Source organism: Tupaia chinensis, unplaced genomic scaffold (genome assembly GCF_000334495.1).
Source record: "Tupaia chinensis unplaced genomic scaffold, TupChi_1.0 Scaffold000081_1, whole genome shotgun sequence".
In the NCBI taxonomy this organism is placed as follows: Eukaryota; Metazoa; Chordata; class Mammalia; order Scandentia; family Tupaiidae; genus Tupaia; species Tupaia belangeri.
In genome coordinates this window covers 3881530-3895678 of record NW_006159542.1, presented here as the reverse complement: position 1 = coordinate 3895678, position 14149 = coordinate 3881530, and the positions used below count along the sequence as shown (strand labels likewise).

At 44.3% G+C, this 14149-nt stretch overlaps 1 protein-coding gene across 1 annotated transcript in view; it reads right to left on the bottom strand.

The window, feature by feature from the left end:
• SNX30 (sorting nexin family member 30) overlaps positions 1–14149 on the bottom strand; it is a gene marked incomplete at its 5' end in the record, with an annotated part of 139372 nt that overhangs the window by 69679 nt on the left and 55544 nt on the right. Inside the window, 1 exon segment of the mRNA XM_014585526.2 lies at positions 2014–2124. Coding sequence (XP_014441012.1) covers positions 2014–2124 — 111 coding nt within the window.

Below are 14149 nucleotides of genomic sequence, written 5' to 3'. Positions count from 1 at the left end.
TGGCTAACTGCGTTGTTCAAGTCCCAGACCTGGCAGCTTGAAAATCACACCAGGCACTTGAGCATGTGTGTCCAAAGTCCCAGGAGGAGAATGAAGAAGAAGGAATTGTCCTGTGGCCATCCTCCTGGAGAGTGATTTCTCACTTTCCCTCTCACTGTTTCTCTCTGGCAGTCACGCACACCTATGACAAAAACCTTTGGGGGGGGGGAAACCTTACTTCCTACTCAGGTATGTTTTTAAGTGATCTGAAGATGGAAAAGCAAAACTTCAGACTTAGAGATCTATGATGGCGAAGAGGAGATGCCCTGAGAAAGATCAGAGCTCAGGAGCATCAGGCAGACCCCTTCATTTCCATCACAGTGGTGGCAACATGGCTCTTTCTGCCCGGGAACCCGAGAAAGCTGCCTGCATGTTCACGGCATATTCAGCCTCTTCACCCACGAGGAAAGAGAAGGTTGGAAGATGCTGTGGTAGTGGAAAAGTTGGTATCGCTAAAAAGTTATCATTCAATTAAACATATTGCTGAAAGATAAATCGGCCCCTCTGAAGACATGATGACCCGAACTGCCCCCAAATCTCCAAAACCCAAAGAAATGACTACATAGAGGTCTAAATAGTTACTATTTTGACTATCTAAAAAAAGTAGCCAGGAAAGTACTCGTTAAACACATTGATTTAGTAGTCTTTTTCTCCTTTTTATGCCAGAAGGCCCCTGCATGCACACGTGTGAGAGAGGAGGAGAGGGGAAGGGAGAGGGACAGGGACAAGGCTTGCACCCCCATAATGGGGCCTGGTCACACTGTAAGCCTTTTTCCTCCAATTCCCCATCCCGTCAGGATCCTGGGCACACATATGCACACCTAGCATGCTGCTACCTGGGCTGGGATTCAAACTCTGGTTAGTTACATGGGATCCAGCCTCCTTCATATGGCACTTAGTGCTGTGCTACAGGTGGCTGCCGCCTGTTAAATGTGATTTGCTTTGGTTCTGTCTTTCACAATGTGCAGGCCCAGACACAGCGATGCAAGGACAGTGCCATCACTCGAGAGGTTGGAGGTCACATGGGAGGAATGAGTTCGGTTGCCAGCCCCGTCTGAACACACCAGGCATGGCTGCCAGACCTGTAATCCTGGCTTTCTAGTGGTGTACATGTAACACCATCACTTGGAAGGACTGCAACACTAGGAGATCTTGCCAGCCATCTCTCTCTCTGACCCAGCTGCTGTGACACAGTGGTCAAATGCCGTGTGCCCTGCAAGGCTGGAAGCCACATGGCCAACTACAAGGACCAGTCTAGGCCACAAGGTTAGCCTAAAAATGTGCTAGCATGCAGTGGATGCGCAGGATCCTGAGAAGCTGGAGGACTGGGGAAAGTGGACCACAGCATGATGAGATCCTGTCAAGGGTGCCTCCCTCTCTCCCAAGCACACTCACACATACTCTATCATTAAAAACAAAAACAAAAAAAAAAGCCTATCTGTCTCTCCCTTTCTCTCTCTCTCCTAATGAAAAAAAAAAAGCACAGGTGTTAATAGTATACAAAAGTTACACTGCTTGAATAGAGGAGCAGTAGATTCCTGCACCCTGAGTTACCCATTTCTAAAGACAACCCAGTCAGCTGTCATGGAAGGCATCATTCTTCACCTGGTGTCAGTAGCCAAACTACAAGAACAGTGCCTACCAAGGACAAGAGTCAGCTCAATAAGTCACTTCCAGTTTCAATCTTTAGATGCAGCCAATAATAATTCAGACTTTGCACAGCTCAGGAAATTGTTATGATGCAAGTGAAAATTTGCCCCACCCACCCAAGAACCTGGCACACTGTAGAGCAAATCAGAAACTCAAATCCAAAAGGATATGCTATACAGTATCCATGGATACATTTTACATACATTTGGTGGGTGAATCCGGTATGCACTAAATAGCAAAGTCTACCCATAACGTAAGGGGTACACATCTTCAGAGAAGATAAACAGGAAAATGAGAAACAAGCTGCAGTGACTTACTACCTACGGGAATGAGATGAGTGGGCTGGGATTCTTCCAGTTTGTTCCTCAACCAGTCGAAGTCCTGGTATCTTCGGCGAACAGAATATTCTGGCAGGTCAAACTCTGCCCGCGTACTCTGCAAATGAGAAGAAAACGGAAAAAAAATAAGTATAAGGGAACAGGAGCCTACCTTGGCTAGAGGGAAGGAAAAAAGCTCTCTTAGAATAACCAAACTGGGCAAGAATACGCTTTCTTTCCACCAAACCCACCAGCCAAATGGCAGAGTTTATCAACACAGCAGGCCTAGTCTAGGCCACGAGGCCCAGTTAAAAATTCAAGGGGTTAGAAGGAAAATGTCGGGTTTCATTGCTCTTTTGTTCGGTTTCTACCCTCCAAGAATGGAACGTAACTACTGGGTCATGTGAAAAGTCAAGATCCATTTTTGCATAGAAATACATAGAAAAATAAGTCATGATTTTTCTGACAACCTAATAGAATTGTTTAGAAACATCTGATTCACTTCCTCCAAGCTTAACTCTGAGAATTTCTTGCAGCAGAACAATTCCACTCAGGATATCGCTAATGAATGCAAATCTGTTAAGAGAAATTGAGTCTCCACTTTCTGCTAAATATGCTGACAAGTTTTCCCAAAGGCAAATGGGAAACAACACAGAGCTAACAGACCACTGCTTATTTAGGAGGCAGTTTAGATGAAAAGAGAAAAGGTTTTGCTTAATCTGCCTTTTTTTTTTGGTCGGGACCATAACCTTGAAACTCTATTGTATTTTAGATGCTTAAGAAAAAAATTTGAAAGGAAATAATGACACCGTCTTGCAAAAAAAAAAAAAAAAAAAAATTCATAACCTTATCCTCTTTCCTAAATTTTCTGTTTTCTTCAACTTAACTGCAGCACTGTAATAATGAAAAACAATGGTAAATAAAAATTAAGTTAATCTATACCAATACAAGATTTTTACTCATTAATTTGCCCAAACTAAAATCATGTCTCAGACAAGCCATGTTTCCCTATGAGGGTACCTTCTACAACGTATAACAGTCACTGTTCTCAGAAATTAAAGTTCAAGAATGGTTCGAGCTACGTTTTATCAATGTACCCTTTCAAGTTTTAATCCACGACACTGAGAAAATCTTAGAAACACACAAACAAGAGTCGTCCCTCAAGTAAAAAGCTGTGAACAGCTGTGGCATCTAAAATGATGATTTCTTCCTTCCCAAAAGCTGTGCTCACAGTCTATGCGAAACTGGGAAGTTAAAGAACTGGGCCTTGGAATGCCCGCTGGCCTCCACCTAACTCTTTCTGTACCGTTTGCTACTTTTCAGAGTCCCAGGCACCAGCATGTTCTCAGAAAAGACAACCTTCCCCTTTGCTTGGGGGTGGGGGGGCTGAGGGGCAGGTGGAGGGCTGGAGAGCAGAACGTGGGAAAATTCATCCGATTAGCTATTTGTGAATTACTAGAAGGCTCCACTCAAAGAAACCAGAACTGTAGAACTGGAGAAAAAGAGGAGGGGTAACAAGACAATGCTTAAATCCAAACAAGTCACAGCTGATGAATTTTCAGGGAAAGCAAGACGGAAATACCTAGGGCGGTTAGCCTAACACTCCCCAGGCAGGACTGCGCAGTTCCAGCTCCTGTACCACATCTGGCTTTTTCTCCCTATTCATCAGGTTCGATACTTATTTTCAAACTCAAGGAAGAATAAAGAAGCAAAATAAAAAAGAACAGCCATAACCCCTCTAATTAGATGAAAATACAACTCATATTATAGTTCACATTTATCCATACAGTTCACATTTATCCATATTTTTTCTTTTTTTTTGGGGGGGGGGAGAGGTTTTCGCTATAGGGCGTGTGTGCTCGCCAGACAGAGAGACAGAAAGCGAGAAATCACCCCCCCCCAGGGGGGATGGCAACACCACAACCCCTCCTTCTCCTCCGTTCTCCTCTCTGGATCTTAGGCACGCACACACACACCCCCGGCGTGAGTTAAAGCCACAGGGTCCGAGACTCGAACAACAGTCGACTACATGGGGGACCAGTGACATAGCCATTATGCTAACTGCTGGTCCCTCCATATTTTTATCTGTGCATATTCATTCACTCATTCATTTTTTGTATCTCTTTAATATACCTAGGTTTTTTTGTTTATTTGTTTTTAAGTTTTCTCCTTTCTTACATGAGAGAGAGAGAGCCAGAGTGAGAGTAGGAGAGAAAGACAGGTCATCCCCAACAGTCTTCGCTTCGTGATCCATCCTCCAACTCCCTCGCCACTAGCCTCCCCTCCCCCTCCAGCTAGCCAGGATCACGGGGCCTGCCTGTGTAACCACACACGTATAGCGCAACCTCGGAATGCCAGTGTGGGACTCCAGTGTGGGAACCTCCCATGTGATCTCTGAGTAGCAGAGCCCTGCACTGACTGACCTTGGGCATTTTCCATGTCAGTCCATTCGGGGCCACACGATCAGTCTCACACCTACATAACAGTCCACGGATAGCTGTACCAACACTGCACCAAATTCCCAGTTGTTTTCCATTTTTTAATTAATGAACAATGCTACAGTCAACATCATTGGGCATCTGTCTGATAATCCCCTTAAAATAAATTCCTAAAGACAGTACTCCTGGATGAAAATGTGCATGTGTATTTTAACGAACGAAACGCTTCCAGAAATATAGCCATGTATATTCCTATCACATATCCTCAGGGGAGGTATTTCTGATGGACTGATCGTTAAAAAATGGCATCCTTCTACTTTTGTCTCCTTAATGGCCACTGGGGCTGAACATCCTTTCAAATGTTTGTTGGTCATTTATTTTTCTTCTTTTGTTGGGGAATATTTTTTTAAATTGTGAGTTATGTATTTTATATTTGTGTAAACTCTTTATAAATGTATTATCATTGTTATTATTATTATGTTTTAATTTGCTATTAAGGCACATGTGCCCACTAGCGAGAGAGAGAAAGGAAAAGCAAAAAAGCAAGACACCAGGTCCGAGACTCAAACCAGGGTTGGTCACGTAGGAGTCCAGACCCTAACCCCCACGCCACCTGCTGGCCCCATCATTTTTGTAAACTCTTTATTGCCATTTGTCTACCATGATTTCCAAGTGGCTGTTCTTTTTTGTCTTCGTAAGGCTGTTGCCAGGGGACATGAGTGCTCCCCAGAGAAACAATAAGAGGGAAAGTGAGAAACAACCCTGGGGTGGGGGTGGCGGGAGTGACCACACCACAATCTCTTCTCCATTCTCCTCCTGGGATTTTGGGTACACTCACACACACACTCCCAGCACGATGATATTCAAGCTGCCAGGCTCAGGACTCAAAATACAATCAGCTTTGTGGGAGTCCAGCGCCATAACCACCTGCTGGCCCTCCACGTGGTTCTTCTAATACCAAATGTTTTCATTGTTAGGCAATCAATTATCTTTTTCCCTTACAGTTGCTACCTTTAGTGTCACCAATAAGGCCATTCCTTTTGTAAGTTTATAAAACATTCACCTGTATTCTCTTTTGTCTTCTATTTAAATCATCTTTGCATGTGTGTATGCATGCACATGCGCATGGCTCACCTGGTGCAATCCCCCTTCCTCAGTCTCCTGGCTGGGCCTCCAGGCAGGCATCATGGGGCCAGGCTTTTAGGTTGTGCCAAGAATTAAGCCGGAGCCTCCCATCTGGCCCCAACCTGCTAAACAGCAGTATCTAGCCAGAGCTACCAGAACTGGGCCTACATTTATGCCTTTAATCACAGTTATTCTACTTCTAGGAGTTTACAGAAAATATATTTTTTTAAATTTTGCTAGAGGCCACATGTTCTCACCAGAGAAAGAAAGATGGAGGGGAAAGGAGAAACCATCCCCAGGGGCATGGTCATGTCACAATTCCTTCTCCATTTCTCCTCTCAGGAATTTTGGGACACACACATATACACCCAGCATGTTTTTCAAGTCACTCAGTCCAGGATTCAAACCACCCAGTCAGCCATTTGGGATCCAGCCACTTTAACCACCATACCACCAGCTAAGCCAGAAAATATACACGTTTTTGAGGGAGAGAGTTTTGCTATAGGGTATGCACGCTCACTGGAGAGACAGAGAAAGCGAGAAATCCCCCCCGACCCCCCTGGGGGTGAACAGCCACGCTGTGATCCCTTCTCTTCTGTTCTCCTCTCTTGGGATTTTGGGCACGTATGCCCGCCCGGCATGAGTTTTAAGCCACTGGGTCCAGGTCAAACCATAGTCAACTACGTTGGAATCCAGCAATGTAACCATTACACCATCTGTTGGTCCCTAGAAAATAATTTTTAAACTGTGGCAAAGATATCTGTACAACGATCTTCATTGTAATATTATTTAAGATAGAAAAGGAATCAAAGCAACCAAAATGTCCAACAATAAAAATCTACTGAGGAAATTATGGTATATTTATTCTATGGTAATTAATAATTATGCTTGTAAGAATTTCAATGACGGGACCAGCAGTTGGCGTAATGGCTATGTCACTGGCCGCCCACGTAGTCGATCGCGGGTCAAGTCCTGGACCCGGGGGCTTAAACTCACACCGGGTGCATGTGCATGCGTGCCCAACATTCCGAGAGGAGAATGAAGGAGAAGGGATTGCAGCATGCCCATCTCCCCTGGGGGGTGATTTCTCACTTTCTGTCTCTCTGTCTCTCTCTCTCTTTCTGGTGAGTGCACATGCCCTATAGCAAAAACCTTTCCAAAAAAGAAAAAGAATTTCAATGACAAAAATGCTTTAAAATAACTTTAAGAGAAAACAACAGGATATAAAATAAATCGCACATATTATAAATTTATTTGTTAAAATCTTGATATAAAATATTTGGGGACCAGGGTCAGCAGGTAGCACAGTAGTTGGGAGTGCTGGACTCCCGCATGGCCAACCATGGTTCAAGTACCGGTCCTGGCGGCTTGCTTTCTCACTTTCTCTCCCCCCACCGCCCCCCCACCGAGACAATGTTGCAGAGGAAATTAGTGAGAAGGAGACAGATTGTGATCACTACCTTTCTTTGAAAGGAGGTTGATGGGACCAGCAGATGGTGTAAAGGTTATATTGCTGGACTCCCACGTAGTCAACCATGGTTTAAGTCCCAGACTGAGCTTAAACTCATTCCAGAAGCATTTGCATGTGTGCCCAATATCCAGAGAGGACAATGGAGGAGAAGGGATTGCAGTGTGGCCATCCCCACTGAGGGGTGATTTCTCACTTTTTCTCTGTCTCTCTCTCTCTCATGCTGCCCTTCTCTGGTCAAATAAAAATAAAAATAAATAAATAAAATTAAATAAAATAATTTTTAAAAATTATTTTATTTAATTTTATTTATTTATTTTTATTTTTATTTGACCAGAGAAGGGCAGCATGAGAGAGAGAGAGAGACAGAGAAAAAGTGAGAAAGCAAGCTGGCCAGGTTGGAGATCTGAACCACAGTCGGTCATGCGGGAGTCCAGCACCCTTAACCAACATACCACCTGTCAGCCCCCAAATACTCATTTTTTAAAAGCTCCTTTAAGGACAGAGAGATTTAATACAACAGGAAAAATTTGTTGATGTTTTAGAAAGCAGTAAGATACAAAATCATGAAATAGAAAGATGTTCATGTTCTTAGATCCGGTGTTTATTTTATTTATTTTTACCATAGCGTGTCTTAAAAAGACACAGTGATGTGTAAAATATGATCAAATGACATATTAGAAGTGAGAATGAAAAAAAAAAAAAAAAAAGACAGAAGAGACAGGAACGAGGCTAGCAAAACACCTAACAGAATACTTCACACTTGCTAAAACTGGGCCACAGACATTATTGTGAATTTCTGAAGGGAAATCCAATGATAGGACTCAGAGTATACAAAAGATACGTAGATAAATAAAACTCTGAATTCATAGTGATTTTTTCTTTTGTGAAATTCAAGGTCGAACACACAGAGGAAGTAAAAAAGTGTGTGTTAATCTCTACTTTCAAATATCTGTGGTAAACAAAACAATTTTTTTAAGAGAGATTTTTGGGATGCGGTGTATGTGTTCGCCAGAGAGACAGAGACAGACAGAAAGTGAGATCACTCCCCCAGGGGGAGGGAGACACCGCAATCCCTTCTCCTCCATTATCCTCTTGGGATTTGGGGCATGCACGTACCTACACCTGGCATGAGTTTTAAGCTGCCAGGTCCAGGACTCATACCCCGGTCAACTATGTGGGAGTCCAGTGATGTAACCATTACACCATCTGCTGGTCCCAAGAAAACAATTTTTAAAAAAGAAAAGAAAAGCACAGGCCCACAATTTGAAATCAGAGATGACCACTGCATCCTTTTGGTCTATGTTCTTCCACACTGTGTATCCACAACCTAGGATGTCCGACAAAGGTCACAGGATTATTGGTACACACCTAACATCAGATCTAAGAATAGGAAATCAGGCCCAGGAGTTGTTGTAAAAAATATTTATTTTGAGAATTAACAATTTTGTAAAGTTTTCATTGCATAGTCATTTAAAGAAAATTTACTTAAAAGATATTTAGCAAGTTTACTATCCTGTTGAAAGAATTTTTAAAATGTGTATCAAAGTATATAAACAATATTGTAATTTAAAAAAAAAAAAAAAGGAAAACTTATTTTGATGGACTACACTAGAAGTGTAACACCATCACTTCATCTTAACATATCTTGGGCATCTCTAGGCAGTCCCAGCAATTTGTTAGAAAAGCTTACTTTGGAAGATCTACAAAATCTGTAACTAATTAACCATACAGCAGGTACCCTGTCCCTGGACGTCGTACCCCACCCCCAACAAGGTCTTCCCTTACACCCCAGGAGCTGAAGTGCCTAACAACTATGGCCCCGAGCCACTGCAAAGAATGTCCATTCAACCCAAAAGGTACAACTGATTCACTCCAGAGAAAAGGCTTTCATTAGAAGTGCCATCTGTCCAGCCCACAACAGGAGCCTAAGAAGTCTAGGTGACTCCTTCCCCCAACAAAGGGACCTCTTTCTTATCAAATAGTAACTAATCAATCCCATCCTGATTCGAAACCCCACTGCCCTAAGAGAACACCTGAGAATGGGGACTAGAGAGACTCCAGCCCATGTAGCCTCATGCTCCCCTGGACTTTCTTTCTTCTGACATAAGCTTCCACTTAGCTCCGTCCTCTCAGATCTTTCCGCCATGCCCTCTAGAACATCCATGCGATAATCAATAAAGTCCTGAAGTTCTTCGACCTATTCAAATTCTGAAACCGGGTGCTCCACTGAGAATACAGCCTTCCTGCCATCCCTCCATGAGCTGCTGTTTTCTCATGTTCCACAAACACGCCCCCCACCTGAGGCCAGGAGTTGCTATAGACCCCCCTGTTCCCACACTGTCCTTCATCACCGCTCCTCCCCATCCGACAGAAACCCTCTGATGCTCACGCCGCCAGGCTATGTGCACCTTCTGTCCCTTCTCATACCTGTCACTTCTCCGGATTCCCTGAAGACTCCCTGGCTCTTAGGCTTCCTTTCCAACACCTTCCAATGTGGGTGGTTTGAATATACGACACCCACCCCTCAGCAAACAACGTCTCCTTCCAGTCCCTAGCCTCTCCACAGACTATCGTCAGGCAGAAATTCACACATTTCCCTCCTCCAAACAGCACCCCTATATTTCAGATTCTTCCACTTCGCCTGGGGGTGTCATCTTCTTGTGACCTAAAAGTTCCTTGACATACTGCCTATTCCTGTCGCTACTTCTTCCCTCGTTCAACATCAATTCCCCGGCCCATCACTTCAGTCCTTATCATCACATCTCCTTCATTTTCCACATCAAGGATTTAAAAGCCTGTCGAAGTTTTGAAAACTCGGGGCCAACAGGTGGCATGGTGGTTAAGGCACTGACTCCCGCATGGCTGACCATGGTTCAAGTCCTGGACCTGGTGGCTTGCTTTCTCACTCTTCTCTCTTTCTCTCTCTGGCAAATTGAATAATAATAATAAACAAAGTTAAAAAAATAATTATTTAAAAAATGTTTTGAAAACTCCTAAGTCCCACTTCAAATCCACCCTCCTCGCTCTTAGCTCATCATCCAATCACAGAGTGCAGCGATCAGCAAAGGACCCCTTAACTTCCTGCCACAAAACACACTTCCCTTCTTTATCCTGGAATAATGGTAAAGTACCCCGGTAATACTTCCCCCTTCTTTATCTTGAAATGGTAAAGTACCCCGGTAAAAAAAAAAACCCTCACACCAGGCATGTGTGCGTATATGCCCAAAATCCCGAGAGGAGAATAGAGAAGGGACTGCAATGTGGCCATCCTCCGCCCCACGGGGATGATTTCTCTCTTTCTGTCTCTCTATTTCTCTGTCTCTCTGGCAAGCGAACGCACCCTACAGCAAAAAATCTCTCTTAAAAAAAAAAAGTATATAACTCATGATAACTGTTCAGTAACTTGTTACGATGATGAGGTTACCCTCTAGGTGCCTGCAGAGAAAAGAGAACAGGAGCTTCGAACCCTGAGAAGGCCTTGCTGGCTCTCCACCACGGCAGAGAGAAGATACTGACGGCTTAGATTCAGGTACAGGGTTCTTGGCCTAAACTGGCTGTGAGCCCTAGGCCCATTTTAACTCGGCAAAAAGAGTAATCTGGGGTCAGACAGCAGTGCAGCCATAAAACCTAACACTCTGTGAGGCTGGCCCACACGAAGGTTTCGAGTTCAAGTTCAGAGACCTCCCTGAGTAGCTGGGGGGAGGGGGGGGGTTGTGCCCATGACCCAGGGCTGGCTGAGGCTGATCATGTGAGGCCCCGCTGGGGTGCTGTCTCTGTCTCTCTCACTCATGGAAGGACAAGGGAAGAGAGAGAGAGGGAACTTTTTTTTTTAAAAAAAAAAAAAAAAAAACCCTATGGGACCAGCAGTTAGAATAATGGCTGGGGTGTCGGGACCCCCCGACGGTTCGAGTCCTGGACCTGGTGGCTTAAACTCACACCGGGCGCGTGTACGTGCATGCACAAGATCCCGAGAGGAGAATGGAGGAGAAGGGATTGCGGCGTGGCCATTCCCCCAGGGGGTGATTTCTTGCTTCCTGTTTCTATGTCTCTCTCTGTCTTTCTGGTGAGCACATGTGCCCTATAGCAAAAAAAAAAAAACTCTCAAAAAAAAGCTCTATACTTGGTCTGTTTTTGATCATCAGGAATCTGGATTAAGATCGAAGAGTCTGACCCTTAACTTTGCTTGAGGACCACAGCAGAAGTGCGGGTCCCAAAACACGGTCAGGCATCAGGACCGTGTTCCTGTTTGTCTCCGCTCTCTCATCCCCACATACCTCTACCTATCCTGTAACTCAACCTACAGAAAAAACGCTCCAAATTCACCACTAAGATATTAAACAGGAAAATAAGGAGACTCTGGCTTGGGATCAGAAGTGGAAGAGAAGGGTTTACACCATTTCTCTGCAACACGTTCATGGTGAGGTGTTGGTATCACAGCCAAGGGAAGACGTGGGGCTGCAACCAGAAAGAGGTTACTCCAAGACATCCTCTGACTTAGAAGAAACCTAATTAGCTGGGAGAAGGGACCAAAATACCAGCACAGAGGGAAGAGGCGAGCACAGGACAGGTGGCTGGTGGCATGTGCAGACCAGCTTCCGACTTGGTCCGCAGAGGCCCTGCACTTCGTGCATTGTGGGGAGTAGACTGCAGAGCGCGGGACCCGGCCGCAGTGGGCAAGTGTCCAGGCAGGCAAGCACGGCCGTGCCAGGGCAGTCACCTTGTCAACTGGCTGTTTACAGCCCCCGTTCAAGAAAAACAGGTTTTGCATTTCATTGTCTACAGAGTGAAAAATAAGTTCCGACTAGGAAAAAGTAAATAAATGGAAATAACTCCTGGAAATATGTCTAAGGAGACTTTGAAAAGTTTGGGGATAGATGGAATTCAAGTATGAGTTTATTCTAATACAGAAAAATTAAAATCCATGCATAGTGTTTTCAAAATAAATATCTTCCATATGTTTTTGGAAGACCCCTCATATGTCAACCTAGGGCCTCTGAGGAAATAATATACCCTAAATACCTGCCCAGCCCAGTGCTGGGGAAATAGGGGCCCAGTGGTGACAGTAATGGACAGGCAGTGTGCAGGTGTCCCCGCAGGCACGCAGAGGCAATTCACGTGTGGACCAGGTGCGGAAAGGACAGAGAAGTAATGCCTAAAAACTGGGAGAGGCTTAAATGTCCGAAGAGAAAAGACACTGTATGACCACTGTATAATACACTAGACAAAGAGTTTGAGAGAATAAGCTAGATATAGAAACATAAGCATGGAAGAAGGCCTCAAAAACTATTGTAAAATGAGAGGTAAAATATTGCATTGAAATCTAAATTAGATTTCTCACCCCCAGGGAGTGATGGCCATGCTGCAATCCCTTCTTCTCCATTCTCTTCTCAGGATCTTAGGCACACACGCACACGCACCCGGCATGAGTTGAAGCCACCAAGTCCAGGACTCAAACCAGTGTCGACTACATGGGAGTCCAGTGACGTAGCCATTAAGCTAACTGCTGGTCCCTAAATCATATATATTCTGATCGTGTGTGTGTACACATAAATGCAAAGAAAACAACCAATTTTAGCACTGGCTGCTTTTGGTGAGAAGAGCAACCTAAGTGTCAAGGGCTAACGAAGGTTCCCATTTACTATCTGTACTTGGTCTTTACTAATGCTTATTTTTACAGCGAGTATTTATATTACTTTATAGTTTTAAACACATATTACTTCACCCAATAAAAAAATGAAGAACCGGGGACCAGCAGGTGGCGTGGTGGTTAAGGTGCTGGCCACTCCCACATGGCCGACCGCGGTTTGAGTCCCGAACCTGGCGGCTTCCTTTCTCCCTTTCCCTTTCCCTCTCCCTCTCTCTCTTTCTGTGCCTTTCTCTGGTCAAATTAAAATTAAATGAATGAATAAATAAAGTTAAATAAATAATAATTTAAAAAAAAGAAGAAGAACCAAAATCTGAGTGTATTTTACAGACTGGTTCACTTTCCAAAGAATTTAAACAAGTATAGAGCTAGAGCCTACTAAACTTTTTTTTTTTTAAGAATTATTTTATTGGGACCAGCAGTTGGCATAATGGCTATGTGGCTGGACCTCCCAGTAGTCAACCCTGGTTTGAGTCCTGGACCCGGTGGCTTAAACTCACCGCTGGGCACATGTGTGTGAGTGCCCAAGATCTTGAGAGGAGAATGGAGGAGAAGGGATTGCGGTGTGGCCATCCCCCCTGGGGGGTGATTTCTCACTTTCTGTCTCTCTGTCTCTCTGTCTCTGTCTGTCAGCGCACGCGCCCTATAGCAAAAACCTCTCAAAAAAAGAAAAAGATGACAGGTGGGGATAAGCAGGTGGCGTGGTGGTTAAGGCGCTGGACACTCCCACATGGCTAACCGCAGTTCAAGTCCTGTATCTGGCGGCTTGCTTTCCCCTCTGCTCTCACTCTCTCTCTCTCTCTGGTCAAATTAAAGTAAATGAATAAATAAAACCGAATAAATAATTCTAGAAAAAAAAAGAAAAACACAACAGGCACATACGTGTGTTCAAAATCCTGAAAGGAGTAAGAGCTGAAAGAAATAGGACTGTGGTGTGGCCATGCCCCCTGAGCAGTGCTTTCTCACTTTCTCTCTCTCTCTGGAAAGTGCCAGAATTACTTGTGAAACGTCTGAAAATACCTGTGACTCCTTCATTATGTGGCATGTGGTTGCAGGGGGAAGATACCAAAAAATAGTATAGTTTTCTGATTTAAACTTTATTAATTCAAAAATACTAGGTGATGGGGACCAGCTGTTAGTATAATGGCTATGTCGCTGGACTCTCACATAGTCGACCGCGGTTCGCGTCCTGGACCTGGTGGCTTAAAACTCACACCGGGCCGTGTGCGTGCGTGCCCAAGATCCCAAGAGGAGAATGGAGGAGAAGGGATTGCAGCATGGCCATTCACCCTGGGGGGTGATTTCTCGCTTTCTGTCTCTCTGTCTGGTGAGCACACGCACCCTATAGCAAAAACCTCTCCAAAAAAAACCAAAAAAAAACAAAAAACTAGGTGATGGGACCAGCAGTTAGCGTAATGGCTATGTTGCTGGACTCCCATGTAGTCGATGGCGGGTCACATCCTTG